Below are 17,709 nucleotides of genomic sequence, written 5' to 3'. Positions count from 1 at the left end.
AATCGGACCAAATATACAAAAATCGAACCAAATCGATCAGATCACGAATTGAATCGGGATCGAATATTTATGAACACTCATTAAAAAAAACTACTCCAAGTCCCTAAGAGAGTTTTGACCGATGAGAATGCTTCCACTAGGCACTAGCTACGTGTCTCCTTTTCTCTTTCTAAAACCCTAGCCTCCCTTACCCCTTCTTCATCAATTAGGGGGCTGCCATGGATGTTTTCATCCATGGTAATCCCCTTTTTCCCTTTTATTTTCAGTTTTTAGTTCATTATCTTGTTTTGTTCAATAAATTAGTATCTCTTTATGAGATTTTCTCAAACCCTTTTATGGGGTTTTTAGTTTATGTTTTGGAAATCTCCTTCTCCCCTATGGGAGTTGTGAGTATGGTTCTTTTGTTTTTAGGTATGAGAAATTATTCTCATTGGTTGAAGTTCGAGATTCAACCTGAAGAATTAGGGTTTCACAACTTCTGTAAAATTATGGAAGACTATTGGAGTACGTTCATCCCAAAATTTCCGCATCTGCAGATCGTATGCCTAACCAGAGCGAACTCACAGATTGCATTGCTTCAGATGAAGATTTTTATTAAGGCAAAATTAAGTCAAATCTGCGATGTTTACATTTCTAGGGTGATATGTATTTCTATTAGAATTTTATGTTTTTCAGAAATGACTTATAAGTGCCGTTTGACGAAATATTAATGAAATCCCTTTTCTTTCTTTCAAAAAAAAAAAGAAAGGCACTAGCTACGTGTAAAGTTACTAGCAAAAGGGCCTTGAAGAATTTCAAAAGGGCACAAGTGATGAGCCCAATCTAGCAGCACTCTTTAACAACTCATTTGCGCACTTAACTACCATCTTCCCTCTTTCTTCCTAATTCCAGAAGATTGTTGAAGACGACAGACATTCCCGCCATTTTCTTACACGAACTATTCTCTCTCCTCCACACTCTCTCTCTCACTTCAACTCACAGAAATCGCAAATTCGAACAACAATGGAAGCTGACAGAAAACCATCTTTAAGACCGAAGAGAAAACCCCTTTCTGATTGCACCAACATCATCCCAACCACGCGCAAAAACCCTCCATTATCATCGTCTTCCAAAATCCCCATATCACAAACCCTAATTAAACATGCGAAACCCTCTAATTTCATCAACAACAACCTTAATCCTCAAATTAGTAGCTCTCCGAAATCGTATACTAGTACTGGGTCCAATAATTCGCCTAATTCCTTTACTATTCCTTCGATTCCACGCTCTCCTGATCCTCCAGCTCCTCCTACTCCTCTTTCCGACGCTGGTATACTTTTAATTTCTGTTTATTTTTTTGAATTTTCGGGGGTGGGTTGTGATTTTGATTGAAACCCTAAATTTGATTTCGCTGATATTATGTTAGTTTATGGATTTCTAAGTGAGGTATTTCCTTGATTGAAATGATTTTGAAGTTAATAGATGATGTGTTTTGTGGTTTTAGTATACTGAGCTAAATTTCTGGGTTAATGAGCTGTTATTTGCTGTACTACTCGCTGATTAGGGTTTTTTATTTCTATATAATTGTTTAAGGATATGGGTTGATTTTAAGTATTACCAGATTGTGCTTTTAGAGCTTGTAAAGTTGTAATTGTGACTGTTGTTGATGATCTAAGTTGATTTTGACTTGTTCGGCGATGAATTCGGTTTGACTTATAAGTTATAATTTCATGAATTAGAATTAGAATGAAAGAAGATGGAAGCATGGGAATCATATTGTGCTCTCTATTAGTTCATTTCATGATCTTAATATAATTGTATGGTTTTTAGTTTTCAATGCTCCATGTATCTTGAGATGTTACTTCAATGAGACATGTCTGTTGCGACACGTTTGGTTGCCTGGTTTTATGAGGCTTGAGGATCAGTTTGTTGTTGAGAGCTTCAGAGGTGCAGATAATCGTATGATTTCGTTGTAAAGCAGCTGATTCTTAATTAAATGTCTGGTAGTTGTAAGATTGTTTCTTAACACTTGTATCTAAATGTCAATTGCTACTTGCTCAATTGTTTAAATGAATGACTTTCTGAGGGGAGAATCTGGACGGGGAAATATTGAATAAATGACTTAGATGAAGACTTCTATTTCTTTTCTTTCTAAATTCTAAATACCTTTTGTGAAAAACTACTTGTGTTGCCTGTGTTTAGACGCAGCTACATATAATGCTACAAAGCAAAGTGAAGACAATGAGCTGTTGGGATTTCAATTCATTATATACAGGAAACCACTGGAATTGAGTCTAATCATCTGATACATGAAAATGTAAAGGGTTGCAGTTGCTAAACATTCTTGAACTTCAATCCGTCGAACTGTTCATCCTGTTGTTTTTACTTCTCGTATGATACTAACACCTTGCAGGCTTGCACAGATGCTGCATGCACGAAATCTGTTATGTCATTGATGTCAAGGTTCTTTTTAGTACCGTTATTTGGCTGTTTGCTTTTTTGACCATGGTTTATCACTTATGTCTTTTTGTAATACTCAGCTTCCCTCTAAGAACGCATGCAAGGTTGTATGAAGGAAAATCCCATGAGGTTTATTATTATGCAGTGAAAATTCGATGCAAATTAATTCTGTAAATTGAATGTGATTGAGCTTATCTTGTATCTGGTTTCTTTCCTGATAGTGTAACAATTATGAGTGTTAATTCTTTTTGGGTGGCATGGATATTGAGAAATCTAGGCTTTCAGGTAATCCGAGTCAAAGACATGATGGAGCAACGAGGAAGGATAAGGGAAAGATGGTTGCAGATACTCCTATTATCCAGTTATCTGCATCTTTGACATCCAAACCCCTGCAAATATCATCATCTACTGATCCTGGTCATTGTTCTCGTTCTGATATTCAAGTTATTCACAGTCAAAATCTGCAAACACAAACAGTGAAAGATACGGAAAAGATAACATCCGATGCTTCTTGGGTATCAAAGTACCTACATATGTCACCATCTGTCTCCTCTGGTTCTTTCTCCGAGGCACCAGCAATTAATAGTCAAAAACTGCATGAAGAAAAGAGGAAGGACAAGGGGAAAACGGTCTTAGAGACTCCTGACATTGAGGCATCTGAACCCTCAACTCCTCATGCTCCCCTTGTATCACCTACTGCTTCTGGTAATATTTTTCTCTTTTGTGATTCAAGTTCTGAACTCCCCTCCCCAGCCCTTGGGCAAGAAAAATTGAGGAAAGAGAAGTAAGTAAAGTTTTATCCAGCTATGCTGAATAAGTAATAGTATCTTGTTTCCTTGCGTCATAATTATGTTATTCTTGGGAGGTTTTCAGTGCCTATAGCTGGTTAATGGTGTTACTGCCTGTTATATACGATCAGGCACCTTCCTGTGTGATTCATGATGATGCTACGCACACTACATCAGCAATTTTATTCTTTTTTTTTTTTTTTTGGATACGGGACATTAGCTATGAGCATCAGTTACCTTTTTTTTATTAGGATGTCAGCACCAGTTACTTACTAATCTCATGATCTACATTGGAACATCTGAAGGACTGATTTATAAATGTTTTCATACTTTAGTAAAATGCTTTTCATTTTTTGGTTACATATGTCATGTTTATATAGTACGGTATATTTGTCATGAGCCCTGTCATTATATCTATATATGCTTTATCTTGTTGTCAGTTTGCAATTATATTTGTTATATACTGTGTTTCATTGGAGTAGGTTACATGAATTTATTTTTTGGAATAAAACAACTCGTGCTGTTTCTTTCTTACTAAAATACAAGAAAAATAATCATAAAAAGTTGATTTTCTATGGATATATATTTTAGGCAGGCGATTGTGATATTAATAATAAAAGAACCACACTTGAATTCGTAAACTATTGATGTATAGCCTTAGTTACATGGACTCTTCAATTTACCTCAAGTACCCGTGTCAGATCCTTGACACTCGGACGTGTACACGGACACTTGGACACTTCATTTTGGGCCAAAATCATTGAAAATTTACATAGAATAGTCGAGTCAGACACTTGGACACGTGCCCGTGTCAGACATGGGTATACGAGTCCAGTTAACATAGTGCATAACACACATTTTGAAATATATTCAGTTAACGAAAATTGTACTGACATGAAGATCAACATGTGGTTGGCAATCTTAAGTGGTTCCCATTTTTTTCTATTTTTGTAGAGATAAAATTATGCCTAGCATTACAGTTCGTTGTTCATAGTAATTGTCTAAGATTTCTATCATATTAATTTGATGAAGTATCTGTTATCTGTAACCTTCCCGAAATTAGTATATGCTGTCTGTATTGATTTGTGATATACCATACAAATCTATGCTCATGATCTGTTAAAGGATGGAAAATTGGCATTGAGGAGAAATGCTTAGTTGTTTGTACTATGTATCATATATATTGTTACACAGAAGTATATCTATAGGGCGTCTCTTCACCTAAACAAATAAGTATCAGGAAATATAAGTACACATAAGTTCGATTAAAGTTTAGGTAAGTTCCAAATAGGTTCCTATAAGCTGTACTAGGTTAGAAAATAAGCTTCAATTATTAGATCAACATATTGTATGGTTTTTAGTTTTCAATGCTCCATGTAACTTGAGATGTTACTTCAATGAGACATGTCTGTCGCAACACGTTTGGTTGCCTGGTTTTATGAGGCTTGAGGATCAGTTTGTTGTTGAGAGCTTCAGAGGTGCAGATAATCGTATGATTTCGTTGTAAAGCAGCTGATTCTTAATTAAATGTCTGGTAGTTGTAAGATTGTTTCTAACACTTGTATCTAAATGTCAATTGCTACTTGCTCAATTGTTTAAATGAATGACTTTCTGAGGGGAGAATCTGGACGGGGAAATATTGAATAAATGACTTAGATGAAGACTTCTATTTCGTTTCTTTCTAAATTCTAAATACCTTTTGTGAAAAACTACTTGTGTTGCCTGTGTTTAGACGCAGCTACATATAATGCTACAAAGCAAAGTGAAGACAATGAGCTGTTGGGATTTCAATTCATTATATACAGGAAACCACTGGAATTGAGTCTAATCATCTGATACATGAAAATGTAAAGGGTTGCAGTTGCTAAACATTCTTGAACTTCAATCCGTCGAACTGTTCATCCTGTTGTTTTTACTTCTCGTATGATACTAACACCTTGCAGGCTTGCACAGATGCTGCATGCACGAAATCTGTTATGTCATTGATGTCAAGGTTCTTTTTTGTACCGTTATTTGGCTGTTTGCTTTTTTGACCATGGTTTATCACTTATGTCTTTTTGTAATACTCAGCTTCCCTCTAAGAACGCATGCAAGGTTGTATGAAGGAAAATCCCATGAGGTTTATTATTATGCAGTGAAAATTCGATGCAAATTAATTCTGTAAATTGAATGTGATTGAGCTTATCTTGTATCTGGTTTCTTTCCTGATAGTGTAACAATTATGAGTGTTAATTCTTTTTGGGTGGCATGGATATTGAGAAATCTAGGCTTTCAGGTAATCCGAGTCAAAGACATGATGGAGCAACGAGGAAGGATAAGGGAAAGATGGTTGCAGATACTCCTATTATCCAGTTATATGCATCTTTGACATCCAAACCCCTGCAAATATCATCATCTACTGATCCTGGTCATTGTTCTCGTTCTGATATTCAAGTTATTCACAGTCAAAATCTGCAAACACAAACAGTGAAAGATACGGAAAAGATAACATCCGATGCTTCTTGGGTATCAAAGTACCTACATATGTCACCATCTGTCTCCTCTGGTTCTTTCTCCGAGGCACCAGCAATTAATAGTCAAAAACTGCATGAAGAAAAGAGGAAGGACAAGGGGAAAACGGTCTTAGAGACTCCTGACATTGAGGCATTTGAACCCTCAACTCCTCATGCTCCCCTTGTATCACCTACTGCTTCTGGTAATTTTTTTCTCTTTTGTGATTCAAGTTCTGAACTCCCCTCCCCAGCCCTTGGGCAAGAAAAATTGAGGAAAGAGAAGTAAGTAAAGTTTTATCCAGCTATGCTGAATAAGTAATAGTATCTTGTTTCCTTGCGTCATAATTATGTTATTCTTGGGAGGTTTTCAGTGCCTATAGCTGGTTAATGGTGTTACTGCCTGTTATATACGATCAGGCACCTTCCTGTGTGATTCATGATGATGCTACGCACACTACATCAGCAATTTTATTCTTTTTTTTTTTTTTTTGGATACGGGACATTAGCTATGAGCATCAGTTACCTTTTTTTTATTAGGATGTCAGCACCAGTTACTTACTAATCTCATGATCTACATTGGAACATCTGAAGGACTGATTTATAAATGTTTTCATACTTTAGTAAAATGCTTTTCATTTTTTGGTTACATATGTCATGTTTATATAGTACGGTATATTTGTCATGAGCCCTGTCATTATATCTATATATGCTTTATCTTGTTGTCAGTTTGCAATTATATTTGTTATATACTGTGTTTCATTGGAGTAGGTTACATGAATTTATTTTTTGGAATAAAACAACTCGTGCTGTTTCTTTCTTACTAAAATACAAGAAAAATAATCATAAAAAGTTGATTTTCTATGGATATATATTTTAGGCAGGCGATTGTGATATTAATAATAAAAAAACCACACTTGAATTCGTAAACTATTGATGTATAGCCTTAGTTACATGGACTCTTCAATTTACCTCAAGTACCCGTGTCAGGTCCTTGACACTCGGACGTGTACACGGACACTTGGACACTTCATTTTGGGCCAAAATCATTGAAAATTTACATAGAATAGTCGAGTCAGACACTTGGACACGTGCCCGTGTCAGACATGGGTATACGAGTCCAGTTAACATAGTGCATAACACACATTTTGAAATATATTCAGTTAACGAAAATTGTACTGACATGAAGATCAACATGTGGTTGGCAATCTTAAGTGGTTCCCATTTTTTTCTATTTTTGTAGAGATAAAATTATGCCTAGCATTACAGTTCGTTGTTCATAGTAATTTTCTAAGATTTCTATCATATTAACTTGATGAAGTATCTGTTATCTGTAACCTTCCCGAAATTAGTATATGCTGTCTGTATTGATTTGTGATATACCATACAAATCTATGCTCATGATCTGTTAAAGGATGGAAAATTGGCATTGAGGAGAAATGCTTAGTTGTTTGTACTATGTATCATATATATTGTTACACAGAAGTATATCTATAGGGCGTCTCTTCACCTAAACAAATAAGTATCAGGAAATATAAGTACACATAAGTTCGATTAAAGTTTAGGTAAGTTCCAAATAGGTTCCTATAAGCTCTACTAGGATAGAAAATAAGCTTCAATTATTAGATCAACATATTTTAGGTGAAGAGAATGCTAGTATATGGTGTGTGTATACAAGTTGGTTATGGAGTAATCTGCAGTCTCTGTACATAGTTGTTTACGTGTGTCATATTTTGTTGTGAAATAGTAAATTTGATCTGAAATAGACCTGTAGAGGCTTTTATCCATCTCTAAGCGGTCTACCTTACTGTTTGCTAAGGTACTCGTGACAGACCTGTGACTGTCTATAATCAAAGAAGGGCCCGGCAGGGAAATAAGCATGCAGCTGGGAATATGAATGTGCTGTTCAGCTGTCCTCCTCCTGACCAGAGAATAAAGAGAAAAGGGTACTGAAAACTCTACCTATACTCATCCCTTTTTGTTCCTCCACTTTCTTCCCCTTCTGATCTCTTGCTTGCTACTTTTTAGTTTTACGAATGCCACGATAGACTAGTAATATCACTATATCTATATATATACTGGTTGTTTAAAGCTATGTTTCTTTACTTGAGTATGCTTAACGAATATGTGTCCAAGTGTCTGACTCAACTATGTATAAAAGATTTCATGATTCTAGCCCTTAGTGAAGTGGCAAAATGTCCATACTCATGTCGAAGTGTCCAGGATCCTACAAAGGGTACTTCATGTTTTCATTTAAAATGAGGAGTTCAAGTAACATTGGCTTAAAGAAGTTTATTCTAGTTAGAAAATTTCTCATCATTTTCTTCTTTAATATTTTCTGCACTGCTCTAATAATGCTATACAACTTCGTTCAGGTCTGTTCTTGGTTATGATCGGGGTAAGAACAAATCTGGATCGCATACAGACCCTATCCCAGTGCATAAGAAGGTTAGTTATAGACTCATATTACTTGGACCAGCATCGCTTGAAAATCAATTACTATGTTGAATTATATTGCATGAAAATTTCTTCACAGATTTAGTTATAAATTAATTACTATTACCATTGAGGCGGTCTGTCAGAGTTTTAACCGTGCTTGATGGACTCTTTTGTTTCTATGTAATTGCAGAAACGGTCTCGTGACAAGTATGGTGGTGGTGCGATGCATGTTATGCCGAAAGAAGAGGTAGAAAAGCTTAGAGCATATTATGCTGACATTGATTCGTTTGAGCTGCCAGAGGAGGTTGCGTCAGAGAGTGAGGTAGAGTAAAAGCACGTTTCTGAAAGCAAGCACTCCAGTTTTTGTATAGCTGCTGGTATACGTAACTGAAACTGCGTGATAGACTCAAACATAGACTAGTGTAGAGTGAATGTCCTATAGTGCTAATGTTAAGTAGTATATTGATGTATACGTCAACCTTAGAAGAAGTCACGATGCAAAGTGGTTCAGGCTGTAAATTGAGTAGATTGAAACTGCTACGCAAGTGTGGCAAATTTGAGAATTATAAGTGTTCATATACTGACCCACTTGGCCACTAACCCAACACACCAGCTGAAGTGTAAGTGTTGGCGGTGGTAGAGTTCTGGAGGTTATGGAAAAACGGTCGAAGTGGTGCATGGCGGTGGTGGCCGTTTTTCCTGCAGTAGACGGGAAAATCTTGATTGTGGGCTTTGGCCCATAGGATATACGATTTGCTGCAGGTCTAGCCCAAGGCCCCTCTGTAGAAGCTTTCCTCCCATTTTTCGGCCAACACTTGTCTGTGGGCTTAGGATTAGGCTCACAACAAATATCACTGACCTTCAGTGGTCATTTTATCTGCTATATATTCTACATGTGACTAGCGAGAATCTATTTCGAGCAGAACTCCTAAGGGTTTGACAATCAGGTCTTTTAGTCATTATTACCTATGGCTTTATACGATATGAGAGAATTAAGTTAACTAAAGTTCTTTCAACTCATTGTGTGAGAGAGAAGATCCAGTATGTTTTGGCTTTGTTACATTAACTTTTTGTACAAGAGACAATGTTTGAAAATAATAAGAGGGATCATATCATGTATGTAGGATACAGTAGATCTTTGATATTGGGCCTTATTGCGAGGATACTTTTAAGTTCATTTTAGAAAAGGTAAGGCCGTAACGGAGAGGGCATAAGCCATAAGGGAATTAAATCACTAAGACTCTGTTTGGGTAAGCATTTCAAGTGACTTAAATGATAAGGTGCTACAATTTTAAGTCATCTCATATGATTAGTGGTGTTTGGTGGAGGAACTTAAATAAAATTTAAGTCCAAAATTTGACTGAAATTGAGTTGGAGTAAAATATAGTGTCTGAGATCCGATGTTGAAATTTATTTATTTATTTTTATTTTCTTTTTATCTTTTTAAGCCTAAAAAGATATTTCAGCTACAGTTATAAAGAAATTTTACCAAATAGGTTATGCAATCAGCTAGCTTATCAGTTTTAGCTGCTACCTATTCAGTTAATCACCTTATCAGTTTCAGCTTCATATCGGCCAGTGTTGCCAAATATAGCCTAAAGTGTCTCGAATGAAACTTGGATCCATGACCTTCATGGCTCGTAATGCAACTATAGTCGATAGACTAAGTCTTGCTTGGTTATACTTTTGTTGCTCGCGACAACTCTTTTGTAAATGACTGAGTATATCTAGAGTTGTTAAACCGAGTGCTCAAATTGGATTTTCAATTGGATCATGATGGTTAAGTAACGTACCTACTAACCCAAAATTGTATCTAAATTCATGGAAAGCTAAACCTTGAGTGTTGTTGCTACTTGATTAGCTAGAAGAAATTTCAATCCAAATTACATGAAGAAAGTGGGCATATTGAACAAAAAGATGGTGATCATATTAATAGCAAAATTGGAAAAGCGCATAAGATGCGAGGAAGTAAAAAGAGAGGACAACATGTGAGATAAGGGTATCCCTTAGCTTCCTTCATACTCAGCTTCTAACTACTTGATGCCCACCTTTTCTTTAAAACCAATATGCTCTCACCGAATCATTGTTAAGGAAAGTTCATAAGTCTTTATTACAAGAGAAAAGCTGTTTGTGTTCTTTTCTGCTACCTTTTTTAAAACTTTGTTTTTCTCTTTTTAATTTCTTTTTACAACAATACACGGACAAGCAACATTGTTTATATTAAAGCTATGAAGTAGCCCTCTCAAAAAAAAAAAAAGATTTAAGAAAAGAAAAATAATAAAGGTATGAAGGTAACCACCATGTGGAACAACCATATAAAGAAGAAAATGAAGTCAAATCAGATTTTATCTTTGCCATCAACTTGTTGGTGTTTTTGGGTCATCTTGAATAGTTTTGCTTAGGACTCTTCAAGTTTTAAGTAGCATTGTTATTTTTTTTTAAGTTGATAAGATGAAGGACCCTATTATATTGACACCTCGTATAGGTATGACACCTTACTCAAGTATAATCAACCAGGTTTGCATGTCAGACTTTTTGGAGGGAGGAGGATGGTAAGGGAAACCTCGCCCCAAAAAGCTCATAGTGGAATTTGAACACATGACCTTAAAGTCACGAGACCAAATCTTTACTACTAGGTCAAACCTTGCTTGATTGCTACTTGTGTTAATAAAAAGTAAAATTATACTTACATACACTTATTTGGTATCCCAATAAAAGATATACACTTAGTTGGTATATAGAATGTCAAGAGAAATGATGAAAACATGATATTGTATTGTACGGGTACAATATCTATGACATTGAATTAGCTAGTTATTGTTCTTGTTGTCAAATTTAGAAAGCTTTCATTAACATAAAAACCTTATTCCTTGTACTACTTTTTCCTTAAATCCTAGGTCAACAAATAATTATTACTGTTTTCATCGTTAATATTTTTTAAGTGGAAGGCTTTCTAGAACTGATCTTCCAAGATTTTTGTTGGAAGTTATATGAACTTGTGAAATCAACCTTAAGAGTGAAATCACTTTTAAGTGTTGCAAATCTTTTCATTTTTTCGCAGACGTTTGAGTTATTTACATTTGTTATTTCAATTGACATACACATACTCAATGCGGAGAACCTTAGCAACCTTATTTTATCTATATTGATTAAGTTATAGAATACGATAATATAAATTCATTTGGAGATTGGTATAGCCTAAATTTCAACATGTTTTACTATATATTATTGTTGAAATTATGTGTTTGAGTTTTAACAAGGTTTATAAAATGATAATCCTACGTATTTTCCATATAATTAGGTAATGACTGTTTGAATCTTATCAAGGGAATTGGAGGGGAAAGGGGGTTGTGATGACTTCTTTTGAGATAGGAAGATCGTTTGAACTTATGAGTATTCTATGTGTTATAAAATTGCGTAGTATATAGTTTGATCCCGAGACTTTAAGTACATATACTAAAATCTTAACTACTAGACTAAGATGTATTTTGTGTTATTATCATAAGATATTATATTAATAAATGAAATTTTTTTCTTACCCGGAGTATAACCCGGACCTAATAGTTAGTTTTAATTTAAAGGATGTAATATACATACACAACGAGCTTATACACTCTTTTCACGTTCTAATAAAAAGATCCATGATATGCCCAAAAATAAGAACATCCATCCAAAGATTTAAAAGATCAATTATTTGCCAAAACTATCATCACATAAATTGTCGTTCTTAGATTGTTTCTTGGGTTTGAAATACTGTACATTTCAACATGATTCAGCCGCCACCTAGCCACCGACGATGTTTATTTAATAGGCATGGAAAATAATTGAATGAAGATTATTGCTATAGATAAGTTATTGTGAATAATCACATGGTAGCACCAGTGTATTACCCAATAGATGTTTCATCAATTTTGTCCTACACTAATTTTATGTACTTTATAGATGCATCTCAATTTGTGTAACGATATAGCATCAACATCTATAATTGTGCTGCCTTAGCTGGCTTTCACGTCCTCTTTTGTTAGGGTCCATACATTAGGAATATATCCATCACTTGTATAATGACATCTTCCATGGCATTATTTACTTAGAGAAACTTAGCACCACCTTTCCACAATTTACCTAACCTTAATCATTGGGCCATAGCTTGTTTTCATGATTTGTGAAATTTGATTTAGAAAACATGACGAGTACTGTTTCAAAATATAAGGCATTCGTGTTTTATAAAAATTTGCTTTGACCACAAATATCTATCAAATACGATAAATAAAAATTATTAGATTCGTCTTGAAAAATACTATAAAAAATTAATTTTTAAAATTTTCTATCAACATAAATTAAAAGTAATTAACGGTCAAAGTTCGACCTCGCACATTGTAGCCTAGAAATCATAATCTAAACACGAAATTTGATTGGGCACAAATCCGTACAACTTAAATTGAACTTGATTTTGACATATCTATATTGCATATCTTAAAATTACTAAATTCTACAAAACCTTAAATATTTTGAGCGTGATCCAACCTGATTCTTTGAGACTAAAGTCGAAGCCTACTAATGTATTGCTTGATTACTAGCTCTATCTAAATTCATTGTTACATTTGTGTTTTAACCGATTTTAAATATTATAAGCTATATGTTTGTCGTACCAGAATAATTTTATGATGGGTGTTAAGATGTGGGAAATCATATGTCTCTAGACAAAGGGTCCCTTAATCTAAATCATTTAGTATTAGATTTCTTATATTGATCATTAGATACTACTAACTTAATCTTAAAAATCTTTCACTAAAAGAAGGAAGGGAAAAGGGCAATGATGCCATATATCACTAGATAAGATTTATGAAAAAGTATCACTTGATGCTTCTGATTTTATTTTTTTCTGAAAATTAATTTACATATTGGTTGAAAATGCTGACGTATTTAAAAGGATATAGCATCGTGGTCCACTTTTTTCTCTCTTTGGCTTTTTTTTATTTTATTTTTTTGTTTTATTTTTGGTAACTTTGAAATATCAAATTCATTTATGAGAAATTAATTAACGAAGGAACATTATATTTGAAGGGAGTGTTGTATTTCGGTAGCATGGTGATGGTGATCCCTATTTAATTTAATATTTACTTAGCGAGCATGGAGAATTCATGCATGCATGATTGACTATTTTTATATTTTTCCTGACACCCTCAGTTAATTTTATTCTTGAGTTGCAATCCCTCCTTTAATAAATAATAATACTACATGTTACCTTCCTACATTTTGACAAGCTAAAATTTGCAATTTTTTATGTCACATTATTCATTAACTACAAATTTTAAGAAATGACATCATTGTAATACTGGAGGTCATGTAGAGTGATACTTTTAATAGGAACATTCAGTATAATGGAGAGGATCCTCACTCTTTTAATAGTAATCACATTTTAAGTCGATTGCTTTAATTTATTAAATTCCTAACTGCAATTTTAGCCATCTAAGAAGTGAGGAGTGTATGTCTATATGTTTTATTGAATGATTATGTTGTTTCGCAAAAAAATTGACTCGACAAATATTATTATTGGTCAATGAAAAGAATAGTTGGCCAAAAACCTTACTACTTTTTATGTATTTTTCTAAACTTTAGGTAAAATTTTCATTTTTCAGGGTTTTTGTACAATATTTTCATACATAATTTCTCTCTATCTTTTTTGGTCCAATCTACGGTATCTTTCTTAACGTACGGTCTAATACAAGAATATGTGTAACAACGTAAAATAAAATTATACACAATATCAATAATAAATTTGCAAAGTACCATCTGAACTGATAACATTATAACAATTAGTTGAAGAGCAATACTTTAACAATTAATTAAAAAAATGTTACTATTATTTTTTCCTAATGTACATGAAGTAAAGAAAGAGGAGTACAATTTACACTCCTATACATTGTGAACACTATTATTATGTGTAATATAACAAAAAAAAGAACTAAAAAATAGCTATATATAATCACATTTTAATACATAATGGGAATCAACTTAATAGATTGATTTAGAGCCTAATTAGCGCGCTACTCGACAATTTTGTCTAATTTCACCTTGATTATCAAGAAGAGGGCTAATGTCACCCATTTTAATCATGCCTTTTGCAAAATCTCTGTAAAATTTTGAAAGATCTCTTGAAAATTTCCTAACAATAGGATCAGCTTTGTTGCTGTTGTATATCTCTTGGTCAGAATGAAGCAATCCCTTTTTTGTTAACAAATTCTTGTAATATAAATTGTCAAAATGAGATGGAGTTTTGAGGTCCAATCCTTGCAAAACGTCGTCGCTTCCAACTTGGGGGCATTTGCTCCTTAGTGAATCTTTAAAGGAGGGACTTATGTTACCGTCATTGTAAATTCTTGGCCTAAATGTTGTGCACCTTGCATACCCTATTGTATGTGCTCCTGAAAATGTACCATCATATATTTACAAAAATTATTAAAAAAGATGGTCTAATTATAATATAAAAGTAGACCTAATCACTATTAAACTAGTTACCGAAAGAATTAACCTAGTCACTATTAGGCTTATTCTCTTTTTAATATTGAGCTTATTATTGCCTAATCTATACAAATATATTAAAAGGCGTGCGAAAACAAGAAATTGTTCCACGTGACGCTCTCCCTAGGGAGTTTTAGTTCATGTAATCCATGTACACTTAAAAAATTAAGAAATTGCATAGTATAGGATTTGATCCGAAGACCTCAAGTACATATACTAAAGTTCTAACCACTAGACTATGTTGTATTTAATGTTATTATCATAATATATTATACTAATAAATGAGATTTTTTCTTATCGGGAGCATAGCCCGGGACTATAACTAGTTTTAATTTAAAAGTATGCGGTCTCTTACAAGACAAACTCATACATTTGTACATGTGTCAACGTCATTTTAAAATTACATTTATGTTCGACAAAATGAATAGATTTTCCGCACAGTTTGGCAATATAATGTACCAACTTTTCCCTCATGTTTAGCTAAAAGTATGAACGATATGATCAATTATCATAAATATGTATATGTTGTCATCATCACATGCATTTTTATATAATTGGGTATATCAGCATCATCTATAATTCCAACTAATTGCAACTTGTCATTATATCATGCACTGTATGATAATTACAAAATTATATATTAGTATCAATTTAGATAATATAATCTAATCTCACTGGTTTATGAGAAATGTATTTAACATGCATATCTTAATGAAATTTCACATAATTGCATGATGGTCAATTTAGGAAATCATGAAAAGGAGCATTACAATTTTTAGGCTGAAATTACACTATATATGAAATAAAGTTAATTTTGGAAATTTTAAGATCAATTTTGAAATGGTTAAAAGAATAATAACTGGAATACATATAAAAATCCAGAAAAAGTACACAATTAAAATGAGAATAAAGAAAAAGAAAAGAACATACCAGAAAGAGATACCAAGTCCTTGAATGATAGACCTACAGATGCAAAATTAGATTTAAGAACAGTGATGTTGGATGAAGGTGATGGGATGAAGATGTTGGCAGCTGTTATGTTGGCTGTCAGTGAGTCTCTCCTTCCCAATTTTACTTCCCATGTGGGCCCTCCTAGCTGCACAAATTTTGATTACACAACATAATTAAAAAAATAAGCCATATATATATAGTATTTTTTTTTTTGAAAGAAGTCCTAATTTTAGTGATCCTAGTATTCCTAGTTTTTTTATTTATTTGGTAACTAACTGGTCAAGTAGGCGTGGGGATGTATACCCACCAGCAAATATCCACACAAATACCCCAAATTTGAGGTGAATGAGAACCGAACTCCCGAATCCCGATCATGAGGTTGGGAAGTGGGAGCTCCAACCATTGGGCTTCCACGTGATTCTCTCCTAATATTCTTAGTAATTATAAAAATATTAAAGTATGACCAATTATTAAAAATAGTTGTCAATCCCCGTGATATACTCCTATTTGATCTAGCAAGCTTAATTATGTATACCTTACAAGTGAGTATAGTATTTTACCAAATTAGTGAAAGTTATTTCCTATATTTGTTTTGAGGGGTAATTATTACCTATATTCTTTCAAGGAAATTCATGGGAATATATATAGATTCTTATGATATAAATGATCATAAAAGAGACAAATTTATTGTTATGAGTTTCATGATAATAATTGAAATGTGGTTATAACTTACATGAAAAACAGAATCACGAGCAGCAATAGCTAGTAAATCAGCACACGAGACCACCAATGGACAAACTTTCTCTAATCGAGCTTTGATGACATCTACCACATCAAATGCTCTTAGAGAATTATTGTTAGGAAATGCTGTTTTTTCTCCTGTAAATGTTGTATTATCATCCAATAACACTGATCCATCACACCCCTACAATATAATATCGAAATCAATTCTCAACTTCATTACTCAATTACCCGATAATAATTTTTCCATAAATACACAAGTTCGATGAAAAAGAATAAGTACTCACATTGACGAAGCAATCATGGAAATGAAGTCGTAGCAAGGAAGCACCATTTCGAGTTTCATTCTTAATAGCTTCTACAACTCCATCGCGCACAATATCGAGTACTTGTGGACACGAATAATAGTAGAAATCTGTTGAGAGTTCCTTTTGACGAGCTTCAACATTAGAGAAGCTAAAAATGAGCACTAAAATGTATGATACTATGAAGCACTTGAAAGAAGGCATAGAGTAGTAGAATGATAGTGCCATTTTACTTTTGCAAAAGTGCAAACTTATAGTATATATATATAGATGGTTGACTATTTAATACTAAAGTAGTAAAGTGCATGGTGGTCCAATTAATGCAGCTTAGAATCGGCCGTCACTATAAGATTATAAAGTAGTGGTAATACTAAAATATATGGTCAGAAATCAGAATATAAGAACATAAACATATAAGTATAAATAAATTGGTTGTCTTCATGTAGAGTAAACCACGTTTAAGACTTCAATTAAGGAGACAAATCTTGTTATCTCACATGAAGGTTTTGCATAATATCATGTGGTCAATCTTTTTTAATATTTAAATTAATGCTACTTCGTTGCAGATTCTAATTACCGAGGAAATTGTACTTGATAGTTGATACTCCCGTTGTTAGGTTCTAAATATCGAGGCAAATTATACTCCCTTACTAATACTAAAAACTTTGTTAATTAATTGAGTGTTAACGTTGATGGGATCCACATCATTCGTGTATTGAAGGATGATTTGTGTTGGAATTTGTGTGCTCATGGACTTTATTTTTGTTAGGATGGATTTAGAGTGTCCTAAAACTATCCTAACAATTTTTTAGTTTGTTCTACTTTATTTCTAATTACATGATTCATGTCCTAAAACTTTATTTTTGTTGGGATGAATTTAGTAATACTCTTCTAGTTAAGACTTTTTATCATATCCCATCTATTAGAGATGGATGGCCTACTAACTTTTGAATTCGTGATTTTAACCGTGAGCTTGTGACTGTGAAAGTGTATTATATATTATTTCAAGAATATATAGTTTTATTTATTTATTTT

At 33.5% G+C, this 17,709-nt stretch overlaps 2 protein-coding genes across 3 annotated transcripts; one reads left to right on the top strand and one right to left on the bottom strand.

Annotated features, from left to right (window-relative positions):
- Positions 1–820: 820 nt before the first annotated feature.
- On the top strand, positions 821–8,731 carry LOC104908249 (hypothetical protein). 2 transcript variants are annotated; one of them, XR_007271542.2, is made up of 6 exons: positions 821–1,309; positions 2,725–3,144; positions 5,503–5,922; positions 7,536–7,662; positions 8,082–8,164; positions 8,346–8,485. XR_007271542.2 is itself a non-coding variant. In XM_048639295.2 (6 exons), the coding sequence occupies exons 1-6, from the start codon at positions 1,003–1,005 to the stop codon at positions 8,484–8,486; spliced, it is 1,488 nt and encodes a 495-aa protein (XP_048495252.1). In that variant the 5' UTR covers positions 821–1,002; the 3' UTR covers positions 8,487–8,731. The 2 variants fall into 2 exon arrangements, 1 of the variants encoding a protein (XP_048495252.1); XM_048639295.2 differs by having other exon boundaries at positions 8,092–8,164; positions 8,346–8,731.
- A 5,244-nt stretch (positions 8,732–13,975) lies between these two features.
- Positions 13,976–16,925, bottom strand: LOC104908259 (peroxidase P7). Its single transcript, XM_010697355.4, has 4 exons — positions 16,657–16,925; positions 16,362–16,553; positions 15,608–15,773; positions 13,976–14,580 (listed from the first exon to the last, which is right to left on the bottom strand). The coding sequence occupies exons 1-4, from the start codon at positions 16,900–16,902 to the stop codon at positions 14,195–14,197; spliced, it is 990 nt and encodes a 329-aa protein (XP_010695657.2). The 5' UTR covers positions 16,903–16,925; the 3' UTR covers positions 13,976–14,194.
- Positions 16,926–17,709: the final 784 nt, after the last annotated feature.

The sequence above is a fragment of the Beta vulgaris genome, chromosome 2 (assembly GCF_026745355.1).
Source record: "Beta vulgaris subsp. vulgaris cultivar EL10 chromosome 2, EL10.2, whole genome shotgun sequence".
NCBI lineage: Eukaryota > Viridiplantae > Streptophyta > Magnoliopsida > Caryophyllales > Amaranthaceae > Beta > Beta vulgaris.
This window is presented reverse-complemented; position numbering and strand designations above follow the sequence as displayed.